We start from the raw sequence: 25222 nt of genomic DNA on the forward strand, positions 1-25222 counted from the left end.
GTGGCTTTGGGTGCGGGTTTCCACCCTGCCGCTACTCCAGCAGTGGCAGGAATGCAGTCGAATATGAATTATCAGTACTATGGTGCAACTACTGCAGGTGAGAGTCAGTGTTGAAGAATTTCTAGGAACAAGGAACCTGTGCAATACTGTGCCAGTTTGTTGTTAAAATAAATCCAAGAAGTACATTCAGTATTTGGTTATTCTCAGTAATCACAATTCAGTACACCCCTCAGTTTACACAAGTCTCGGACTTGGTGTGTGAGCTTTAAACAATTTTCAGTTCTGATTGTACAGAATTGTGATAAAATTCCTCCTCTGGTATCCCAATATTCCTAATTCTATGAAATATCTTTTCTGAGACTCACACTCATATGAGTTTGTATGTAAGACTACCCACATGATCCAGACTTTTAGAAAAATAATGTTGTAAAGAAAAAAATCTCCAACTGTTACAGCAGCCACCCCGACTGCAGCCGCCATGCCAAATCTGCCTACATACACTGCCGAGCAATGGGCACTGCTCACCCCTGAACAACAAACATGGCACATGACGCAGTGGCATCAACAGCAAGCGTACTACACACAATGGCAGCAACAAATCCAGGCAGCACAGCAAGCAGCGGCTGTGGCACAGACACCTCAATATCCTCCGCTACCACCTCAACCTCAGGTGAGGAATAATGCTCCATCTAGGTACCTATAGTTTTTTTACTTTCTATTACTACAGTATAGCGGAGCTATACTAGTAATGAAAGTATTGCAATCGGTCCAAATTTTCAAAATCGGCACTGGATAGACAACTAGAAAGAAAGATGCTTGATTGTAAATTTCATCACAGAATGTTATTTCTCAATTTTCAGATGCAAGCCGCTTGGAATCAGTGGGCTGCCTCCACCATGGCACCAGGTCCAAATGGAGTGGCTACAACTACAATGGCATATGGTGCAGGGGTTCAACCTGCCGCTACTCCAGCAGTGGCAGGAATGCAGCCGAATATGAATTATCAGTACTATGGTGCAGCTACTGCAGGTGAGAGTCAGTGTTGAAGAATTTCTAGGAACAAGGAACCTGTGCAATACTGTGCCAGTTTGTTGTTAAAATAAATCCAAGAAGTACATTCAGTATTTGGTTATTCTCAGTAATCACAATTCAGTACACCCCTCAGTTAACACAAGTCTCAGACTTGGTGTGTGAGCTTTAAACAATTTTCAGTTCTGATTGTACAGTACTGAGATAAAATTCCTCCTCTGGTATCTCAATATTCCTAATTCTATGAAATATCTTTTCTGAGACTCACACTCATGTGAGTTTGTATGTAAGACTACCCACATGTTCCAGACTTCTAGAAAAATAATGTTGTAAAAAAAAATCTCCAACTGTTACAGCAGCCACACCGACTGCAGCCACCATGCCAAATCTGCCAACATACACAGCCGAGCAATGGGCACTGCTCACCCCCGAACAACAAACATGGCACATGACGCAGTGGCATCAACAGCAAGCATACTACACACAATGGCAGCAACAAATCCAGGCAGCACAGCAAGCAGTGGCTGTGGCACAGACACCTCAATATCCTCCGCTACCACCTCAACCTCAGGTGAGGAATAATGCTCCATCTAGGTATAGTTCTTTTTTTAGATACTTAAAATTAAAAAAAAGAAAAGAAAAACTTGAAATTAATCGGGGCAAACTACACACAAAAATGCATATAAAAAATCAAAACAATAGAGGAAATCTTTTGTTTACTCTACGCACCATCGCCATCTTGTTTTGTGACGTCAGACTGAAGAGGTCTATATTGGAATGGGCCGGGCCAGTTGAACCTAAAAAGTTGCTGAGCATCGTATGTAATGAGCCAGAGAAAGCTGAGAAAACAAAATGGCGTAAAGATTTGTTTTGAGAAAGTGGAATTCTGCTAGTCCAGTGGTTAAATAGACCATGGAAATGGACTGACTTCTGAATCTTCTGATTCTGCGATTCTGCCTGACTTCTTGAAGTTTATTGCAGTGTTCTTCTCTCTCCGTCGATTATTTCCTGATCTTATCATAGACGTTTCCTTTGAAGTGTACAGCATTTGTGTTGTATTTCAAAATCGACCCGGTAAAACTTTTTCTCTGGGAAGGTAACCCTCACGAAGTACCCTCTGTGAAGGGGGCAAAGTGCTTGACAAAATGAGCTCCTGCTCCTACTCCAGCCTTACATAGAAATCAGTTGTGAGTGCTGTACAATCTTCATACAAGGTAAGATATTATACAGGAAAGGTATAAAACTTATACGAGAGAGAGGGGGAGAGTTACAAATGCAACTCTCAATATTATGATGAACTTGAAGTTTGACTCATCCAGGTTCCAAGATGCTTCAAGGAGAGCAAGAGTATTTTCTGAGAAAGATGCAATTATTGCTGGGGCTGCAGGGTCCTGTTAAAGTGGTTGCAAACCTGTGAGATTGTTTGGATCTAATAGACATAACCTCTGAATGAAGGTCAACAAATACTCAAAGCAATGTGAATTTCAACCCCCTCTCCCCAGGTTTATGGTTCCACTGGATAGAGAGAGGGGGAGAGTTACAAATGCAACTCTCAATATTATGACGAACTTGAAGTTTGACTCATCCAGGTTCCGAGATGCTTCAAGGAGAGCAAGAGTATTTTCTGAGAAAGATGCAATTATTGCTGGGGCTGCAGGGTCCTGTTGAAGTGGTTGCAAACCTGTGAGAATGTTTGGATCTAATGGACATAACCTCTGAATGAAGGTCAACAAATACTCAAAGCAATGTGAATTTCAACCCCCTTAATTATTGCTGGGGCTGCAGGGTCCTGTTAAAGTGGTTCCAAACCTGTGAGAATGTTTGGATCTAATGGACATAACCTCTGAATGAAGGTCAACAAATACTCAAAGCAATGTGAATTTCAACCCCCTTAAATACTACTACATAATCATTAAATTCTATACCTATATATTGTTATCATTATTACTATTGTTATTATTAATATTTGACGTTGTACTTATACGTGTTAATGTAAAATCATGTACAATAAAAAAATATATCTTATCTTATCTTATTTTGTCATTAGTAAAATTTGCTTGACTTAAAGTGTATGTAAAGAGTAAAACATTAAAAAATATCTAGGAATAGTAAAATTTGGGAAGACATGATTAAATAGAAAGTAAAAAGTAAAGAAATACATGAAAATAGACAACAATAAAAATATATGTTAATACAAATAACAGAAAAGTGAAAAATAAAAACATGTAATACAATAAAATATATATAAGAAATACAGAACAAAAGTATATAAAAATATGCAGTCAGTAAATAATACATAATAATTATACATTGGAAGGAACGGGATGATAAGATCTCCATTGTTATAGTTCATTATATGAAGGATATTGAAAAAAAAATCTCAAGTAGGTACCTACCTACCTTCTAAGTACCTGCTTAGTTTATAATAGAATCTAATCTCAAGCTGTTGACCTAGAGTCTAGGAGAAAAGAAGAAAGAAATTTATAAACATCAGTAATAATTTCGCAATTTTTAGCCTATGGTATCTTTAGACCGAGAAGGTTCGGGTCGCGATGATCGGTTAGGTTCGAGTCGCGATGATCGGCCAGGTTCGGGTAGAGATGATCGGTTAGGTTCGGGCAGAGATGATCGGTTAGGTTCGAGTCGCGAGGATCGGTTGGGCTCGGGACGTGAGGATAGGTTAGGTTCGAACAGAGATGATCGGCTAGGTTCGGGCAGAGATGATCGGCTAGGTTTGGGTCGCGATGATGTTACTTATCAAACAAGTTACTTACCAACATACTTATCAAACAAGGAAAAAAAACAACAATGAAAATATTATATTTCCAAAACACAAAACAACCATGTATGAAAAAACACTTACTTAGCTTGAAAGGTAGTGTACTACCTGCCTTATAAGCTCTAGGTCACATCGTGCATATTGGATTCCCACCTGGAGCAAAAATTATCCTTAACAAAAATGAGCTTGGTTCTCATAAGGGCTGGTTTTCTTATATCCTGCCCTCCTTCACTGTTTGCTTTTGGGATGATAAGATCTCCATTGTTATAGTTCATTATATGAAGGATATTGAAAAAAAATCTCAAGTAGATTCTAACCATGGTAACAGCGCTCTATTAGGGCCCGTTCCGACTTGTCGTTCGGTAAAAATCGCGTCGTGCGTAGTGGGAACACTCTCATTTAAACTACACTGCGCCAAGCAATTAGAGGAACGCTCCTATTTTTTGGTTTCTCTCAAACTGCTGTTCGGTGTTCAATTTTTTTCGGTAAAAAAATATTAATATTCTTTGCTGTAAAGTTTAAAACTTATTCCACAAAACCGCATACCTACTTACCCTGTGAGTAAAAAAAGGAAAATGAAAAACAAGGATCAGTTTTATGCTGAAAATGCATCTTTTTGGAGATAAGTGTTGCTGTAACTTTTTTTCTCCTCAATATTTTTACACCATTTTTGAACCAGGTGCTTTAGAAGAGAACAGAGAACATTATTTTACTACTGGTGAAAATTGGAAAAAAATTCTGGACCCTAGCCGGAACTTTTTAAAAATCGTTCGTTTTTTGTCCTATTGCCCTATTCTTGTTTTTCATTTTTCTTTTTTTACTCACAGGGTCAGTAGGTATGCGGTCTTGTGGAATAAGTTTTAAACTTTACAGCAAAGAACATTAATAATGGTTTTACCGAAAAAAATTGACCGAACCGAAAAAAAAGCTGCTTGAGAAAAACCAAAAAAATAGGAGCGTTCCTCTAATTGATTGGCGCAGTGTACATTGCCTACATGACATTTGGAAAAAAAAATGGATGAAACTCACGACAAGTGGGAACGGGCTTTTACTGGTGATTGGGTGTTGTATGAATGGGGAAATAAACCAGTTCACACAGAGACAGAGATCGTACTACTTTTATTTTACAATTGATTTTTATATCGCTCTGTTATAAATGGTCAGTTTAGGAAATCTCTCTTACTGAAAAAAATCATCATGACCTTTGTATAAATTACCTATTTACCTACTTCATCATTATCCGTACGGAATAACTTCTAGATCTCTCAGACGGTCCGAAAATTAATTGATTTTTTATCAATCTTCAGACGGTCTGAGAGAACTAAAAGTCGAACGCTTTTTCCGGTCTGACATACCTAGGTCGGACAGATTTAGGTCTGTCAGACGGTTGGAGTGTGAGTAGCTACTCTAAGTCTTACACAAAATCTTATCTGTCACTCTGTCAGCCTTTCTTTTTTATGGCCCACAGGACGCTGTGATTCTAATAATTGAGAACCACTTGTTCATAGACTGTACTCATATATATCCGTGTCCGCAGAAAAACACAAAAAAAAATATTGTACTTTGGCCCCGCTTTTGCATTACTTCAAGGCACATTCTTATATATTTATGCTTACCGGCCAGGGCGGAAATTTTCTAATATAAACCTAACAAATAATCGAGGTGTGCCTGTCATCCCCGGCCTGGGAGACTCAAAGACAGATAGCAATGATAGCTCAGGGGCAGATGGTAGACCTGGTGATAAACCATCAGATAATACAAAACCTCTGTGGACATCGGATAACGCACCATTCAATTTCCCACAACCAGCAACAGCAGCGCACCCGACGGCACAGGGAGGAACTAGTGGCTATGCTAATGCTCAAGCGAATTCATATGCTGGCATGACACCTGGTGCTGGGGGTCAGCCTAATGCATATGCTGGCATGACACCTAATGCCGGGATGGCAGGACAAGGCTACAAGACAGATAGCAATGATAGCTCAGGGGCAGACGGTAGACCCGGTGATAAACCATCGGATAATACAAAACCTCTGTGGACATCAGATAACGCACCATTCAATTTTCCACAACCAGCGACAGCAGCGCACCCGACGGCACAGGGAGGAACTAGTGGCTATGCTAATGCTCAGGCGAATGCATATGCTGGCATGACACCTGGTGCTGGGGGTCAGCCTAATGCATATGCTGGCATGACACCTAATGCCGGGATGGCAGGACAAGGCTATGGCATGCCAGGGTATCCTATGATGCCAGGACAGATGTATAACCCCATGATGCAGTATCAATATCCAGGTAGGTTAACATTAAAATGCGAAACCATTTTATTTTGATGACATATATACCTATCCGTGTCCGCAGAAAAACACAAAAAAAATATTGTACTTTGGCCCCACTTTTGCATTACTTCAAGGCACATTCTTATATATTTATGCTTACCGGCCAGGGCGGAAATTTTCTAATATAAACCTAACAAATAATCGGAAATTTTCTAACCAAAATTCTATTTCTAATTTCCTGGCCGGTATTTGAACCCAGTACCTCCTGGTTGAGAGTCAGTGCTCTTGACGACCCAGTGACTCATAGAAGTATAAGTTTTGTAGGCAACCTCCATTCCATAGCCAGGACACCTCCTGGTTGAGAGTCAGTGCTCTTGACGACCCAGTGACTCATAGAAGTATAAGTTTTGTAGGCAACCTCCATTCCATAGCCAGGATACCTCCTGGTTGAGAGTCAGTGCTCTTGACAACCCAGTGACTCATAGAAGTATAAGTTTTGTAGGCAACCTCCATTCCATAGCCAGGATGTACTTCCTGCAAGATTGAAGCATTTGAATAATATTTAATTCTTAACACTGATGACTTTTGTGTTGTCAGGTATGCAAGGTATGATGTATCCTCCACCCACACCTCAACAACCTGCCCAACCACCACTACCTCCTGCTCCAGCTCCAGGCCAACAACAACCTAACCAACAAACCAACCAACAACACAATCAACTCAATAACCATCAACAACAACAGCATCAACAGCAAGGCTATGGTGTACCCAACTCTCAATACCCAGGTAACAACCAACCAAACCAATATGCTCAGACTAAGCCAGGTGCACCTCATAACGGACCAGGGGCACCCAATGGAGGACCTCGCAAATCAAGATTCTCAGACGCAGCCGAGTCTCGCGATAGTCCGAACGACTATGAAATGAATAATAGGGGAGGCGCACCTCCTAGGGGTCCGGGTGGTCCGGGGATGCGCGGTCCGCCTATGGGAGGAGGACCCAACATGGGACCCCCTGGGGGGAGAAACAGTCGGTTCGGTCCCCCACCGTCTCATTATGTTGATAAGTACGCTAAGAAGTACGAGGAGGATGATGAGACCGAGTTTGAGAATTATCATAACAGATTTGCAGCTGAGGACAGGATGGAGGAGGAGGGCGCGGGGTTGAATAACTGGAGATCAGGCCCGGGCGGGTTTAACCAGAAGGAAGGAGGATATGGAGGAAACAGGGAGAACTTTGGGTTTGGTCAGCATCGGGATAGTTTTGGTGGCAATAGAGAGAATAGTTTCGGTCCGGGGGGTCGGGGTGGAGGTCCTAACAATAGAGATTTCTCAGGGCGTGAGAGTTTCGGTCCTAACCATAGAGAGAATAGTTTCGGTCCGGGGGGTCGGGGTGGAGGTCCTAACAATAGAGATTTCTCAGGGCGTGAGAGTTTCGGTCCTAACCATGGTTTCGGCCCCAAGGAACAGTTTGGCTTCTCCAATCACGCGCCTGGTGTAAATAAGGGCCGGCCCGACGGTCCTGGGGGTGGGTTTGGTGCAGGGCCCCCGGGAAAGAGCAGATGGGGCGGGGGTCGAGGGGAGGGTGAAATTGAAAACCAACCCCCACCTCACGAGCCCACGCCTGATCCTGTTGATGAGAAGCCTCACACGTGTGTTATAGTGGAGTATAATCACGGTAAAACCCCCTGTGCCATGTCTATCGAACTGGTCAAAGGGTTTAATGAGCCATACAAAGGTCCGGTGTTTGTGTATGAATATTCCCACGGCGCGAATAAGGCGGAGTTTTTTCGGGCCGGAGCGGTGTCGCCTAGTATTGTCGGTCGGAGACGATCACCGCTCAAGGACAAATTCACATCTCCGATCAATACAGTAAGTGGACGGGACACGAGACCTTCCCCCCGCCATGATTCCAACCCCGGGGACACTAGGAATGCACGCGGGAGTGAGACGTTCTCACCGCGTGATTCTGATCCCCCGGCTAGGAATCTACTGACCCAGGCGCTGAACATGCTACGCCGGGATGATAAGGATAGGAGGAGCCCAGAGAGAGAGGGGAGAAAGTTCCGAGACAGATCACCACTCGATGAGAGAAATTCAAGACGCGATAGATCTCCAGATGAGAGAGGACGTGGGAATCGGGGTTACTCGGGTCGCGATGATCGGTTAGGTTCGAGTCGCGAGGATCGGTTGAGCTCGGGACGTGAGGATAGGTTAGGTTCGAACAGAGATGATCGGCTAGGTTCGGGCAGAGATGATCGGCTAGGTTTGGGTCGCGATGACCAAGACGCGATAGATCTCCAGATGAGAGAGGACGTGGGAATCGGGGTTACTCGGGCAGAGATGATCGGTTAAGTTCGGGTCGCGATGATCGGTTAGGTTCGAGTCGCGATGATCGGTTAGGTTCGAGTCGCGATGATCGGCCAGGTTCGGGTAGAGATGATCGGTTAGGTTCGGGCAGAGATGATCGGTTCGGATCGAGTCGCGAGGATCAGTCGGGCTCGGGACGTGAGGATAGGTTAGGTTCGGGCAGAGATGATCGGCTAGGTTTGGGTCGCGATGATCGGTTCAGTTCGAGTCGTGATGATCGGTTCGGCTTGAGTAAGTTCGGTGAAGATCGTCGTCATTCGGTGGAAGATCGGCTCGCGGATCAGAGGAGGAAGATGGAGGAGAATTCACGTCACGTGGAGCAGAAGAATATCGCAATAGAAGATATATTAGATCCACCAGGGCGTGCTAGTCGACCTGATAAGATCGCTGTGTTCCTACGCGGCCCACCAAGCTCAGGGAAATCTTTCCTTGCTAAAATCATCAAGGATAGAGAAGCACAAAATGGCGCTCAGCAAAACCTGCGTATCCTCTCATTGGATGATTATTTCATGACCAATGAAGTGGAGAAGGAGATTATAGATGAGCGTGGAATGGCGCTCAGCAAAACCTGCGTATCCTCTCATTGGATGATTATTTCATGACCAATGAAGTGGAGAAGGAGATTATAGATGAGCGTGGTATGAAGAAGAAAATCAAAGCCTTCGAGTATGAATACGAGAAAGAGTTGGAAGAATCCTATCGACAGAGTTTGGTGAAATCCTTTAAGAAGAATGTGAACGATGCGTACTTCTCATTCATCATCGTGGATGCTAACAATGATCAACTCTCACACTATAGTGAAATGTATCTCCATGCGAAGAGTAAGTCTCAAGTAGGTACCTACCTTCTAAGTACCTGCTTAGTTTATAATAGAATCTAATCTCAAGCTGTAGATCTAGAGTCTAGAATCTCAAGTAGGTACCTACCTTCTAAGTACCTGCTTAGTTTATAATAGAATCTAATCTCAAGCTGTAGATCTAGAGTCTAGAGATGTACAGTTCTGTCTGACACACAATGCACATCATCGTAATGAAGAGGATATACGCCATGTGGTGAATAAATTCCAAGTCACACCGCGTGAACAAACACTACTCGATGTAACCAGTCTCCTACAGAGTGCAGAGATAGAAGATGGGATGTACAGTTCTGTCTGACACACAATGCACATCATCGTAATGAAGAGGATATACGTCATGTGGTGAATAAATTCCAAGTCACACCGCGTGAACAAACACTACTCGATGTAACCAGTCTCCTACAGAGTGCAGAGATAGAAGATGTAGAGTCTAGGAGAAAAGAAGAAAGAAATTTATAAACATCAGTAATAATTTCGCAATTTTTAGCCTATGGTATCTTTAGACCGAGAAATAGAAGATGTTGAGATGGAGGATGTATCTAACGATGAGGACACCGCTGGTGTACCGGACGCACCGGTGGAAACTGTAACACTCTCAGATGATGAAGAAGATGATATTGTAGAGCTTGAAGCGTCCAAGTTTACCATCCCGTCCAAGTGGGATAATATTGATCATAGCATAGGCGAGATCAAAGCCAAACTGGACGGGTTGAGTAAGAAATCAGCAGCGGGAACCATCAAGGATTGGTTAAACGATGAGAATGAAGATTTGAGTATTTATAACAAGACACGAGGCTCAGGTAGGAAGAAACTTAGTTTATAATAGAATCTTCTTATCTCTAAATCTAGACCTAGAGATTAGCATCTACATTAGATCATCTTTTCTCAACCTGTGGTATACACAGTCAGCTCCTAGGTGGTAATAATTAAACCCATCACGTACTGTAAAGTTAGCATGATGGACTTTGGATCTGGAGGTTGGTGGTTCGAATCCAAGTCAAGTCTGAAATGCTTAGTTTATAATAGAATCTTCTTATCTCTAACTCTAGACCTAGAGTCTAGACTCTAGAGATTAGCATCTACATTAGATCATCTTTTCTCAACCTGTGGTATACACAGTCAGCTCCTAGGTGGTAATAATTAAACCCATCACGTACTGTAAAGTTAGCATGATGGACTTTGGATCTGGAGGTTGGTGGTTCGAATCCAAGTCACGTCTGAAATGTTATCAAGGTAATGTATTGTAATTGGGAAGAAACATTTGTTACAACCATAGTACCTAAACGTACACAGTAAAAATTATTTTCAATAATGAAAAATTAATAAATGGAATTGTATGTATGTAATGCTTAATTTCAGGCTCAGAAGAAAGAGTACGAAGCCAAATGGTCGCAGTGGCGGGAACAGTTGTTACATAAGAGAGATGTCATTGACAAGATAAGACATGACATCCCAAGTTATGAAAGAGGCTAAAAAATATATTATCCCATTATAGGGCTCAAGTTTTAAATCAGATAAACCAAAATAAGTAGAAGAAAACACAACACACACACACTGAAATATGGACTTTTGACTCATATGACTTTTAAGACAAGACAAGACTTTACACCTTTACATGTACTTAGGCTACTTGTTTTTTACCTACATATGTTTTTATTAACTCCTCCAAGTCTACTTTACAAATAGGTATGTATGCTTTTCAGCCTTATACCTACTTTCTTTGTACCTAATTAATTATTTATCCATCATGTACCTACTTACTTCTAACAATCTCATAACACAATTATTTCTATCTATTTCAGCCTCAAGCAGCTCCACCACCCCTACCAGATGAGAAGAAACTTCTACCCCTACTTACTTCTAACAATCTCATAACACAATTATTTCTATCTATTTCAGCCTCAAGCAGCTCCACCACCCCTACCAGATGAGAAGAAGCTTCTAACAATCTCATAACACAATTATTTCTATCTATTTCAGCCTCAAGCAGCTCCACCACCCCTACCAGATGAGAAGAAGCGACCAGCTGATGATAAATCAGCGGAGAATAGTGCATCCAAGAAACAGAAAACTGATGAGAAATCTGGAGCCAAAGCAGAAACTCTGGAGGACCTTTTGGAACTACGTAAATCATTTGATACTCAGTTCTCAAATTGGGAGAATGAATATTTCAAATGGAAAGAAGCTAACGCTAATCATCCTGATCAGGTAAACTTTAGAGTCAACCTACTTAGCTTGAAAGGTAGTGTACCTGCCTTATAAGCTCTAGGTCACATCGTGCATATTGGATTCCCACCTGGAGCAAAAATTATCCTCAACAAAAATGAGCTTGGTTCTCATAAGGGCTGGTTTTCTTATATCCTGCCCTCCTTCACTGTTCGCTTTTAGGATGATAAGATCTCCATTGTTATAGTTCAATAGAATCTAATCTCAAGCTGTAGACCTAGAGTCTAGGAGAAAAGAAGAAAGAAATTTATAAACATCAGTAATTTCGCAATTTTCAGCCTATGATATCTTTAGACCGAGAATTGAGAAATCAAAGAGAATAAACTCAAGTACCTACTTAGTTTATAATAGAATCTTCTTATCTCTAACTCTAGACCTAGACTAGAGTCTAGACTCTAGAGATTAGCATCTACATTAGATCATCTTTTCTCAACCTGTGGTATACACAGTCAGCTCCTAGGTGGTAATAATTAAACCCATCACGTACTGTAAAGTTAGCATGATGGACTTTGGATCTGGAGGTTGGTGGTTCGAATCCAAGTCACGTCTGAAATGTTATCAAGGTAATGTATTGTAAATGGGAAGAAACATTTGTTACAACCATAGTACCTAAACGTAGTAAAAATTATTTTTAATAATGAAAAAATAATAAATGGTATGTAATGTTTAATTTCAGGCTCAGAAGAAAGAGTACGAAGCCAAATGGTCGCAGTGGCGGGAACAGTTGTTACATAAGAGAGATGTCATTGACAAGAAGATAGCAGATAAGAAGAAAGCTATTGAGGAGGAAGAAAAACAGAAGCAAGAAGACAAAAGTAAAGCTGCTAATGCATGGAATAATGCATATAGCGCCTTGAGCAATACACAGGTATGTCTTCATGCTGAAGTAAAAGCCTATCCTTAAACCAAGGTAAAAGCCTATCTTGAAACTAAGGTAAAAGCCTACCTTGAAACTAAGGTAAAAGCCTACCTTGAAGCTTAGGTAAAAGTACACTGTCAGGCAGAATACCTTGTATCTTAAATCAGAACTACTTCCAAGGTAAAAGCCTATCTTGAAACTAAGGTAAAAGCCTATCTTGATACTAAGGTAAAAGCCTATCTTGAAACTAAGGTAAAAGCCTATCTTGAAACTAAGGTAAAAGGTAAAAGCCTACCTTGAAACTAAGGTAAAAGCCTACCTTGAAACTAAGGTAAAAGGTAAAAGCCTATCTTGAAACTAAGGTGAAAGGTAAAAGCCTATCTTGAAACTAAGGTAAAAGCCTACCTTGAAGCTTAGGTAAAAGTACACTGTCAGGCAGAATACCTTGTATCTTAAATCAGAACTATTGGAGTAAAGCTGCTAATGCATGGAATAATGCATATAGCGCCTTGAGCAATACACAGGTATGTCTTCCTGTCTTCATGCTGAAGTAAAAGCCTATCCTTAAAGCAAGGTAAAAGCCTATCTTGAAACTAAGGTAAAAGCCTATCTTGAAACTAAGGTAAAAGCCTATCTTGAAACTAAGGTAAAAGCCTATCATTGAACATCTAACCATGGTAACAGCGCTCTATTAGGGCCCGTTCCGACTTGTCGTTCGGTAAAAATCGCGTCGTGCGTAGTGGGAACACTCTCATTTAAACTACACTGCGCCAAGCAATTAGAGGAACGCTTTTTTGGTTTTTCTCAAACTGATGTTCGGTGTTCAATTTTTTTCGGTTAAAAAAATATTAATATTCTTTGCTGTAAAGTTTAAAATTTATTCCACAAAACCGCATACCTACTTACCCTGTGAGTAAAAAAGAAAAATGAAAAACAAGGATCAGTTTTATGCTGAAAATGCATCTTTTTGGAGATAAGTGTTGCTGTAACTTTTTTTCTCCTCAATATTTTCCTTGAAGCTTAGGTAAAAGTACACTGTCAGGTAAATCAGAACTACTTGTACCTACCTGTTGAAGATAATATTAGAACTACCTCTACATATCAAAAGCATAATTGTGTCACCAACTCAATTATTTACTTTCTTGGAGGGATGTAAATATTAAATTTTAAAATGGTATTCAGAACTATTGTACCTACCTGTTAAAGATAATATTAGAACTATCTCTACATATCAAAAGCATAATTGTGTCACCAACTCAATTATTTACTTTCTTGGAGGGATGTAAATATTAAATTTTAAAATGGTGGTGATAATACTATTCATAATGGATACTAAACTTATTTAGAGTTACTTACCAGTAAGAAACATTTTGAATTGACATTTCATTTTAATGGTTTCTTCAAATTTAATTCATCCTAAGGACAAGGTAAATTTGGACCCTTGACAAATGAAGTTGATCAAACAAAGTTCGAGTTTGACTACAATTTTTGAAAAGTTCAAAGTTTATTAACCAATGTTTGTTTTGTTTCCCTTCACAGGCAGCAGGTGCTAACTGGCTAGGTAACTCCATACTATTCATAATGGATACTAAACTTGTTTAGAGTTAGTTACCAGTAAGAAACATTTTGAATTGACATTTCATTTTAATGGTTTCTTCAAATTAAATTGATCCTAAGGACAAGGTAAACTTGGACCCTTGACAAATGGAGTTGATCAAACAAAGTTCGAGTTTGACTAAATTTTTGAAAAGTTCAAAGTTTATTAACCAATGTTTGTTTTGTTTCCCTTCACAGGCAGCAGGTGCTAACTGGCTAGGTAACTCCATGATCCCACCCCAGGCTAATAATCAACCCCTCCAGTTCATGCAACGCACCACAGGGGGTGTGCCTGTCATCCCCGGCCTGGGAGACTCAAAGACAGATAGCAATGATAGCTCAGGGGCAGATGGTAGATCCGGTGATAAACCATCGGATAATACAAAACCTCTGTGGACATCAGATAACGCACCATTCAATTTCCCACAACCAGCGACAGCAGCGCACCCGACGGCACAGGGAGGAACTAGTGGCTATGCTAATGCTCAGGCGAATGCATATGCTGGCATGAGCACTTATGTAAACTATTATTATTCTAACATTACACTTGGAAATCTCATTAATCCACACCGTCATGGAATAAGGCACTGTATACACTATACATACATAATACGTATAATTAGGCGGGGCCTTAACACGTGGTATTAGCTCGGTATTAATTTGAATCCTGTGTTGAGCGGAGTATCCATCTATCATCCATGTTTTGATTTTCCTCATTGACTTTGCCACTGCTATCGACATCGGTTTGTGGTTGATCATTATTGGCTTCTACTATGACATTTGGAAAAAAAAAAAAATGGATGAAACTCACGACAAGTGGGCTTTTACTGGTGATTGGGTGTTGTATGAATGGGGAAATAAACCAGTTCACACAGAGACAGAGATCGTACTACCCTTCTTTTATTTTACAATTGATTTTTATATGGCTCTGTTATAAATAGTCAGTTTAGGAAATCTCTCTTACTGAAAAAAATCATCATGACCTTTGTATAAATTACCTATTTACCTACTTAATCATTATCCGTACGGAATAACTTCTAGATCTCTCAGACCAGACGGTCCGAAGATTGATTTTTTATCAGTCTTCAGACGGTCTGAGAGAACTAAAAGGCGAACGCTTTTTCCGCCACACTTTCCGACGGTCTGACATACCTAGGTCAACTCGTATTTATGAACAAGAATGATCGTTCTTAGATCAGTCTCAAGTCAAAATTGACCAATCAAATGCCTTGAGACTATGCTTGGCACGAACTTAAGAGCCAGCATTTTGTTCATAAATATGGGTGTTAGTCTTACACAAAATCTTATCTGTCACTCTGTCAGCCTTTCTTCTTTATGGCCCACAGGACGCTGTGATTCTAATAATTGAGAACCACTTGTTCATAGACTGTACTCATAATATCGGAGCCTCATTCCACGATTACACAAAATCTTATCTGTCACTCTGTCAGCCTTTCTTTTTTATGGCCCACAGGACGCTGTGATTCTAATAATTGAGAACCACTTGTTCATAGACTGTACTCATAATATCGGAGCCTCATTCCACGAAAGTATGAAATAGTAAAAGTTACAAGTGTAAAGTTCCGATAGTAATAATTCACTTATGTAAACTATTATTATTCTAACATTACACTTGGAAATCTCATTAATCCATACCGTCATGGAATAAGGCACTGTATACAACATAATACGTATAATTAGGCGGGGCCTTAACACGTGGTATTAGCTCGGTATTAATTTGAATCCTGTGTTGAGCGGAGTATTAGATAGTTTATGTAAACTATTATTATTCTAACATTACACTTGGAAATCTCATTAATCTATACCGTCATGGAATAAGGCACTGTATACATACATAATACGTATAATTAGGCGGGGCCTTAACACGTGGTATTAGCTCGGTATTAATTTGAATCCTGTGTTGAGCGGAGTATTAGATAGAGCTTAATCCTGGATTAATACTAATCTCGATATAATCCCACTTGATAAGCTCAAGCCTTAGAGCTGAGTTGTTAGCCTTGGGGCGGAAGATCAGTTCAGAGGATTGTTTTACCGCTTATAAATAGGCTTAATAGTTTTCTCCTCTCTTAGTTTCTTAGATAGTAAACAAAAAATGTAAAATAATAAAATTATGTACCATTACATAAATATTTAACACTTTGATGTTTTTTACTTTTTCGATTATTTTTCATGGGTTGTAAATGAAAGAGAAGAAATTTTTTTACTTCTTCTTTGATAGCTGAAATCTCAGCAGGCGAGTGCCCCCCAAATTAGAAAAGGCCCTTTCGCTGCGACTTTTCTTTGCTAATACCAGCCACCTGTCACACACGTTTAGACCGTCACAACGTGTATGCCAGCCACCTGCCACACACGTTTAGACCGTCACAACGTGTGTGGCTCAAGCTTCAGACCTAAGTCTGGGAGTGTCAGGGTATATCTACCCTCCTTGACCTGGTGCTTTCGACGACACAATTATTATATACCTATCTATACAGTGAGCTAAGATCTGAGGCGAGAAGAAATTTTTTTACTTCTTCTTTGATAGCTGAAATCTCAGCAGGCGAGTGCCCCCTGCCCCCCAAAGTCGAATAAATTAGAAAAGGCCCTTTCGCTGCGATTTTTCTTTGCTAATACCAGCCACCTGCCACACACGTTTAGACCGTCACAACGTGTGTGGCTCAAGCTTCAGATCTAAGTCTGGGCGACCTCTGAAGATTTTTCCGCCGTCCATGGCTGGTCTAATCATACCTTTGTAGATTTGTATGATAAATTATCTGATCGTAATAACAATCGTAACGTGTACCAGGCTTTATGAATGCAAGTACCTTATCCACTGCGATCTGCAACACTGAAAGTGTAAAGTCGAATCTGTCGAATATAAAACATTGTGGACTTCAAGTGTGGCAACATATTGTAATGGCTGATTGTATTTGGCACAGTACACACAAAATTGATATGGCACGTATCACAAGTTGGAATTGACAAAATGGTACTAAAGTGGATTCTCCTGCTATGAACATTAAACATGGAAAATAATGAACATTACATTAATTTGAATATAAAAACTGCAAAACATCAACAAAAACTCAAATAATATTGTCCTGTAGCAAATAAAATAGACAGTAGTGAACTAGTATCTATGAAAATTAAACATGGAAAATAATGAACATTACATTAATTTGAAATTTTGAATATAAAAACTGCAAAACATCAACAAAAACTCAAATAATATTGTCCTGTAGCAAATAAAATAGACAGTAGTGAACTAGTATCTACATCTACACTTTTACCATAATAATGATCCTTAAAAATGCGTTGTGACTTTTTAGATATTTTTAAAATCGGTATGAAAATAAATAATTTAAGAAAGAAGAAAAATACTGTATAAAAATGGACGGCTTTTCTTGAAGTTAAAAAAAAAGTACAAAAATAAATTTTGTTTAAAAGATATTTTTCTTTTAGTGGATTTTTCAATATACTGGAGTACACATTTACAATCAAATTTGAAGCATTTTATAAATAAAAGACAAAGGTATCAGAAATTGGTACAAAAATAAATTTTGTTTAAAAGATATTTTTCATTTAGTGGATTTTTCAATATACTGGAGTACACATTTACAATCAAATTTGAAGCATTTTATAAATAAAAGACAAAGGTATCAGAAATTGAAGGGAAAAAACAAGGAAAGACAAAAATTACGAGTATAACATAACGTGTTGACCCGGCTACATTGCTTCCACCACTTTTTAGCAGAACACTTGGTGACTTAAGTTAAGCCTTCAGCAATGTCAAGTCTGGTTAGGATTCGGGTAACTGGGTTATATTCAGACTTGTAAGAACGATACAATGAATTGGAAATTTAATGTAAAGGACGCTTGGACCTCGGATTAGCGTTTGACAGCATACAACTTCTCAATGCCAATGTATATCTACCCTCCTTGACCTGGTGCTTTCGACGACACAATTATTATATACCTATCTATACAGTGAGCTAAGATCTGAGGTAGCATCGAGTTAAGCCTTCAGCAATGTCAAGTCTGGTTAGGATTCGGGTAACTGGGTTATATTCAGACTTGTGAGAACGATACAATGAATTGGAAATTTAATGTAAAGGACGCTTGGACCTCGGATTAGCGTTTGACAGCATACAACTTCTCAATGCCAATTATCATAGCTGATGTATACTCGTAAAATAAATAAGATTATTACCTCACTAGTGGAATTTAAGAAGAGAAAAGAAGAAGAAAGGTACAGTTTGGACTGGAAAACATTCGGTGAAGGCAAAATAATTAGTTGAACGTTCAGTATACTAATATCCCAGAGGTCCAGACTTTTGTATTAAAGCTTTGTGTGCTTACCCCGTGTGAGTAATGTCTACGACCATACCCAGGTAGCTTTAAACTGGTCAAAGTCCCACAGATCAGGATGTCCAATGTGTTGCTGATGCTTGATGAAACTCTTGGACCATTGGAACGGTTCCACATTGGTACTTGGCCCAGCAGCACTACTCTGCTCTGGTGAAGACGTGAAGGATTGTGTCTTGGCGGTGCTATTTGTCAACAGATTGGTGGCTTTCAGTTCATTCTTAGTGCTGTTTGGTGCTGACTTAGGTCGATAGTAAGGTGGACCAGATATAGCAATGAAGTCTGCGTCACCTTGGTTGATCTTAACATCGATTATACCACGGAATTGTTTAGTCATGTTACGGAACCCTAGCCCTGCACCCACAGCAGTAGATTTCACAACCTCACTTGGTTTGCTGTGTAGGAGATCTTTGACGGCTTTGAATTGAATATCAGCATAGGCGAGATCAAAGCCAAACTGGACGGGTTGAGTAAGAAATCAGCGGCGGGAACCATCAAGGATTGGTTAAACGATGAGAATGAAGATTTGAGTATTTATAACAAGACACGAGGCTCAGGTAGGAAGAAGCAGGTACGCTGGGCAGATATAGAGGAGAAGTATGAACAAGATAAGATGAAAGCTATTGGGTTTATAGTGGGCGGGACACTCTATCATCCATGTTTTGATTTTTCTCATTGACTTTGCCACTGCTATCGACATCGGTTTGTGGTTGATCATTATTGGCTTCTACTATGAGGGGATTGGCTTCATATTGCATGATAGGAAGAAGCAGGTACGCTGGGCAGATATAGAGGAGAAGTATGAACAGGATAAGATGAAAGCTATTGGGTTTATAGTGGGCGGGACAGATTGGGATAGGATGATGGACCCGAATAGCGGGACCAAGCGAATGAATCAGACCAAGTACATTTGATATAGGGAGACTGATCCCCAGTGGGGTCAGTTTAGTGGACAGTATTGAACATCTAACCACGGTAACAGCGCTCTATTAGGGCCCGTTCCGACTTGTCGTTCGGTAAAAATCGCGTCGTGCGTAGTGGGAACACTCTCACTTAAACTACACTGCGCCAAGCAATTAGAGGAACGCTCCTATTTTTTGGTTTTTCTCAAACTGGTGCTCGGTGTTCAATTTTTTTCGGTAAAAAAAAGTCTTCTACCTCATGTCTATCTAACCCCTCCCTGTATACTATTTCATCTCTGGCAGATTCCTTATGATGATGAGTATGGTGTGAGTGGTGTCTGCTAATGCTATGAGTGACATTCAGATATCCATACAGGTTACTGTTCCCATTCAGATCAGTTCTTCCTATCCATGTCTATCTAACCCCTCCCTGTATACTATTTCATCTCTGGCAGATTCCTTATGATGATGACTATGGTGTGAGTGGTGTCTGCTAATGCTATGAGTGACATTCAGATATCCATACAGGTTACTGTTCCCATTCAGATCAGTTCTTCCTATAACGGAGATATCATAGGAACGTACCATATCAATAACAGTCTCGACAGAGGTAATGTTGGCCGCGTATTTCTTGAGGGTGACATAGAGGGGGTTGACATTCTTGAGATGATACAAGGAGGAGCCGTCCGTGCCTTGACTTTGCATGAGAATATCCTGCAACCAGAAGAAATGGAAGGATTGAAGGAATTGACCGTTGATTTTTGAGGAATTTAGACGTATTTTACATATTAAGGAAACTTGAGCGTGTGTAACCCAGGTTACTTTTTTCCCGGTTAGGTGCTTCTATTTTTTTTAAAAAATTAGGTAATTTAATTTATCAAGGTTTATAACCACAACCTTCAAAATTTTCCAACCTGGGTCATTCATTTTCTTTTTCTCTTATGTAGGTACATCATTTTTCAAAATAATTTGAACTCCATATTTCATTTCAATTCGATAGCAGTATATTAAACTTTTTTTTAAATTTAGGTAATTTAATTTATCAAGGTTTATAACCACAACCTTTAAAATTTTCCAACTTGGGTCATTCATTTTCTTTTTCTCTTATGTAGGTACATCATTTTTCAAAATAATTTGAACTCCATACTTCATTTCAATTCGATAGCAACCCCTGGTCTCACCTGGAAGTAGGGTATGCCACATGCAATCCAGTATCTGTCGTCAATGATGTGTTGGGTGACTTCCTGCGCATGCGTGAGCCCTGGCATTTGCTCCACTGCCCACACCGTGAAGTTCTCACTTGTGTCTATGATGAGCCATTGCTTGTTGCCTGTGCCACTATTCCGCCTCGTGAATAAGGCACTCCAGTCATCACCATCTCGCGATAGACGATTGGCTGCCATCACGCGAGGTCCCATCAATACCTGACATGAGAATAAAGATGGGATATAAGCATCCAGTTTGGAGATATTAGGTGAACTCTTACAAAGATTAGAAGACTGAAGTGGACCATCAGTTAAATGATTGATCATCCCATAGTGATAATGATAAAGAAAACAGTTTATTCGAATTCAATGAATCCCAATTTTACCCTTATCTTAGTTGCCACTTGGAATTTGAAATGAAACATCAAATGTGCGCCAGGCCAAGTTCCGGCCTGAGCACGCCAGTGTGTATATTACACAAAACATTTCGGTACATAGGTACATATGTAGGTACTGACTTTCTCTAATCACGATCGAATAAACTACGGGCTAAAAAATTCCCGGAGGGATGGGCCCAGCTTTCTATGAACATCGGAACAACGGTTAGCGGTATTTTCCTGTATTTTTACAGTTAACAGTATTTTGACCGCTTTTAACGTAGGAATCGACCATCTATTAATAATTTTTACCCAATCGCAACTGCTCCATTGAGATCCAGCATTTTTAGCAGACACGAAAAATTGGGAATGCAGACTTGGCCTTAATTTTCTGATCTCGCCACTTTTAAGGGCCTATTTTCTCTAATCACGATCGAATAAACTACGGGCTAAAAAATTCCCGGAGGGACGGGCCCAGCTTTCTATGAACATCGGAACAACGCTGCCCTCCTTAATGAAAAGGCAGTATATCCAAATTCCTAACTTTTCAGGAAACGTCATTGAAGTTTTTGGCAGTCATTTCTGAGTACGGTTAGCGGTATTTTCCTGTATTTTTACAGTTAACAGTATTTCGACCGCTTTTTTAATGACTAAACTACTAAACTCTTAGTTAGGTATCAAAAAGATATTGCACCAACAACAACAACACCAACAAACAACAACAACAAAACACCAACAATAAAAACATCAACAACAACTCACGGAAAATTTTCAAAAGCTCGCAAATAAGTAGGTAATAAGGAGATCTGTACCTACTAATGATGTGTAAATACACACTTAGAAAAAAGGAGTGAAATCCCCCACAAAAACACAAATGTGAAAAAAAGGCCAAGTTCCTATCCAAAAATGTCGGCCCTTAAAAGTGGTGATATCAGAAAATTAAGGCCAAGTCTGCATTCCCAATTTTCCGTGTCTGCTGCAAATGCTGGATCTCAATGGAGCAGTTGCGATTGGGTAAAAATTATTAATAGATGGTCGATTCCTACGTTAAAAGTTGTGAAAAAACCAAATCTGAGGTCAACACTCCGAAAAAAAAAACTGTAAAAGGTCAAAAATTCAATTTTTATTTTCCTTTCTAATGAAAGAGTTCAAAGATGTGTGACGTCAGAGTTCAGGCAGTTGCCTCGAAATTCCGCTAGGTAGCGCCAGTATACAAGCACGCTGGTCTCAGCAGGCGAGTGCCCCCTGCCCCCCAAAGTCGAATAAATTAGAAAAGGCCCTTTCGCTGCGATTTTTCTTTGCTAATACCAGCCACCTGCCACACACGTTTAGACCGTCACAACGTGTGTGGCTCAAGCTTCAGATCTAAGTCTGGGCGACCTCTGAAGATTTTTCCGCCGTCCATGGCTGGTCTAATCATACCTTTGTAGATTTGTATGATAAATTATCTGATCGTAATAACAATCGTAACGTGTACCAGGCTTTATGAATGCAAGTACCTTATCCACTGCGATCTGCAACACTGAAAGTGTAAAGTCGAATCTGTCGAATATAAAACATTGTGGACTTCAAGTTTGGCAACATGTTGTAATGGGTGATTGTATTTGGCACAGTACACACAAAATTGATATGGCACGTATCACAAGTTGGAATTGACAAAATGGTACTAAAGTGGATTCTCCTGCTATGAACATTAAACATGGAAAATAATGAACATTACATTAATTTGAATATAAAAACTGCAAAACATCAACAAAAACTCAAATAATATTGTCCTGTAGCAAATAAAATAGACAGTAGTGAAGTAGTGAACTAGTATCTACATCTACACTTTTACCATAATAATTTAATGATCCTTAAAAATGCGTTGTGACTTTTTAGATATTTTTAGAATCGGTATGAAAATAAATAATTTAAGAAAGAAGAAAAATACTGTATAAAAATGGACGGCTTTTCTTGAAGTTAAAAAAAAAAGTACAAAAATAAATTTTGTTTAAAAGATATTTTTCATTTAGTGGATTTTTCAATATACTGGAGTACACATTTACAATCAAATTTGAAGCATTTTATAAATAAAAGACAAAGGTATCAGAAATTGAAGGGAAAAAACAAGGAAAGACAAAAATTACGAGTATAACATAACGTGTTGACCCGGCTACATTGCTTCCACCACTTTTTAGCAGAACACTTGGTGACTTAAGTTAAGCCTTCAGCAATGTCAAGTCTGGTTAGGATTCGGGTAACTGGGTTATATTCAGACTTGTGAGAACGATACAATGAATTGGAAATTTAATGTAAAGGACGCTTGGACCTCGGATTAGCGTTTGACAGCATACAACTTCTCAATGCCAATTATCATAGCTGATGTATACTCGTAAAATAAATAAGATTATTACCTCACTAGTGGAATTTAAGAAGAGAAAAGAAGAAGAAAGGTACAGTTTGGACTGGAAAACATTCGGTGAAGGCAATATAATTAGTTGAACGTTCAGTATACTAATATCCCAGAGGTCCAGACTGTTGTATTAAAGCTTTGTGTGCTTACCCCGTGTGAGTAATGTCTACGACCATACCCAGGTAGCTTTAAACTGGTCAAAGTCCCACAGATCAGGATGTCCAATGTGTTGCTGATGCTTGATGAAACTCTTGGACCATTGGAACGGTTCCACATTGGTACTTGGCCCAGCAGCACTACTCTGCTCTGGTGAAGACGTGAAGGATTGTGTCTTGGCGGTGCTATTTGTCAACAGATTGGTGGCTTTCAGTTCATTCTTAGTGCTGTTTGGTGCTGACTTAGGTCGATAGTAAGGTGGACCAGATATAGCAATGAAGTCTGCGTCACCTTGGTTGATCTTAACATCGATTATACCACGGAATTGTTTAGTCATGTTACGGAACCCTAGCCCTGCACCCACAGCAGTAGATTTCACAACCTCACTTGGTTTGCTGTGTAGGAGATCTTTGACGGCTTTGAATTGAATATCTATCCTGGGTGCAAGGTCACGGGTTGGTGGGGCTACAGTAGACTTTACAAAGGCTTTCGATGTGGTTGAAGCAGAATTTATCTTGGACTCGGTATCTGCAGATATCACTCGATCTTGTTCAGAGCTACTTGGTGTTCGGCTTTGGGTTTCACTTGATTCTATCGCATTGGATTTGCTAAGATTTACCCGCAGCATTTGTATGTTTCGTTCTCGCAACGGTTGGGGGGAAAATACTTTTTCTACGTGAAGTTGGATGTTGGTTAAGTTAGGTATGGAAATTGAGGGTCAATTTTTCGAACTAAGCACCTTCTGCTTACCAGAACAAATTCCTACCTGTTAGTCTTCAAATCATTATTCGGATATGTAGTAAGTACCTTACATACCTGACTGTAATACCTACCGATAAGACTACAAACAAATTATCCCTAGGAGCAGAAGTAGAAGAGGAAGAGGAAGAAGAAGAAGTAGAAGAGGAAGGAGAAGAAGAAGGAGGAGAAGAAGAAGTTGATAATTACACTATAGGCAGAAACACGTGTAAGCCATTAATTTTTTTTACCGCCTCTCTCTTATATCTCGTATCTCACATATTTGTTATCTTGTGAAGTGGAGATTAAATTTCATGACGGCTATACATATGGGTCGATAGTAAGGTGGACCAGATATAGCAATGAAGTCTGCGTCACCCTGGTTGATCTTAACATCGATTATACCACGGAATTGTTTAGTCATGTTACGGAACCCTAGCCCTGCACCCACAGCAGTAGATTTCACAACCTCACTTGGTTTGCTGTGTAGGAGATCTTTGACGGCTTTGAATTGAATATCTATCCTGGGTGCAAGGTCACGGGTTGGTGGGGGTACAGTAGACTTTACAAAGGCTTTCGATGTGGTTGAAGCAGAATTCATATCTGCAGATATCACTTTATCTTGTTCAGAGCTACTTGGTGTTCCGCTTTGGGTTTCACTTGATTCTATCGCATTGGATTTGCTAAGATTTACCCGCAGCATTTGATCTAGTGGTTTTGGTTCGTGGTTATTGTTGCAGATATCAATTGATCTTGTTCAGAGCTACTTGGTGTTCGGCTTTGGGTTTCACTTGATTCTATCGCATTGGATTTGCTAAGATTTACCCGCAGCATTTGATCTAGTGGTTTTGGTTCGTGGTTATTGGTTTCGATTGATTTGAAACTAGAAGGAGCACTCGATGAGGATTGACTAAAACTATTTGAATTGCTATTTTGAGATCGTTTGGAAGTATCGTACTCCTGGGACTTTGTACTTGAACTCGTTTCCTATAACTAATCATTTACACTTGCATTAACAATCTAACAATGCAACTCATACTTCACTTCACTTCACTCGATGCAACACGACATTGTTTGGAACGGAATATCAA

The 25222-nt window shown here is 39.9% G+C and overlaps 3 protein-coding genes and 1 long non-coding RNA gene across 4 annotated transcripts; 2 read left to right on the plus strand and 2 right to left on the minus strand.

Annotated features, from left to right (window-relative positions):
- The first annotated feature begins 63 nt into the window (after positions 1–63).
- Positions 64–19507, plus strand: LOC103506544 (YLP motif-containing protein 1-like). Its single transcript, XM_026821494.1, has 13 exons — positions 64–97; positions 456–670; positions 861–1029; positions 1386–1600; positions 3545–3761; positions 5432–6103; positions 6685–7398; positions 7486–8183; positions 8369–8923; positions 9019–9277; positions 9572–9735; positions 9800–10116; positions 19122–19507. Exons 1-13 carry the CDS (start codon positions 64–66, stop codon positions 19270–19272), a joined length of 4380 nt encoding a protein of 1459 aa, XP_026677295.1. The 3' UTR covers positions 19273–19507.
- LOC113466344 lies at positions 17135–17804 on the plus strand. The gene is made up of 2 exons (XR_003390771.1): positions 17135–17525; positions 17650–17804. It is a non-coding gene; the product is annotated as an uncharacterized LOC113466344 (long non-coding RNA).
- Positions 19508–19665: 158 nt separating the features above from the next.
- Positions 19666–20716, minus strand: LOC113466260 (putative phospholipase B-like 1). Its single transcript, XM_026821498.1, has 2 exons — positions 20442–20716; positions 19666–19974 (listed from the first exon to the last, which is right to left on the minus strand). Exons 1-2 carry the CDS (start codon positions 20676–20678, stop codon positions 19666–19668), a joined length of 546 nt encoding a protein of 181 aa, XP_026677299.1. The 5' UTR covers positions 20679–20716.
- A 3701-nt stretch (positions 20717–24417) lies between these two features.
- On the minus strand, positions 24418–25111 carry LOC113466269. The gene is made up of 2 exons (XM_026821504.1): positions 24971–25111; positions 24418–24839 (listed from the first exon to the last, which is right to left on the minus strand). The coding sequence occupies exon 2, from the start codon at positions 24832–24834 to the stop codon at positions 24418–24420; it is 417 nt and encodes a 138-aa protein (XP_026677305.1). The 5' UTR covers positions 24835–24839; positions 24971–25111.
- Positions 25112–25222: the final 111 nt, after the last annotated feature.

Source organism: Diaphorina citri, unplaced genomic scaffold (assembly GCF_000475195.1).
Source record: "Diaphorina citri unplaced genomic scaffold, Diaci psyllid genome assembly version 1.1 scaffold12, whole genome shotgun sequence".
Classification (NCBI taxonomy): Eukaryota; Metazoa; Arthropoda; class Insecta; order Hemiptera; family Psyllidae; genus Diaphorina; species Diaphorina citri.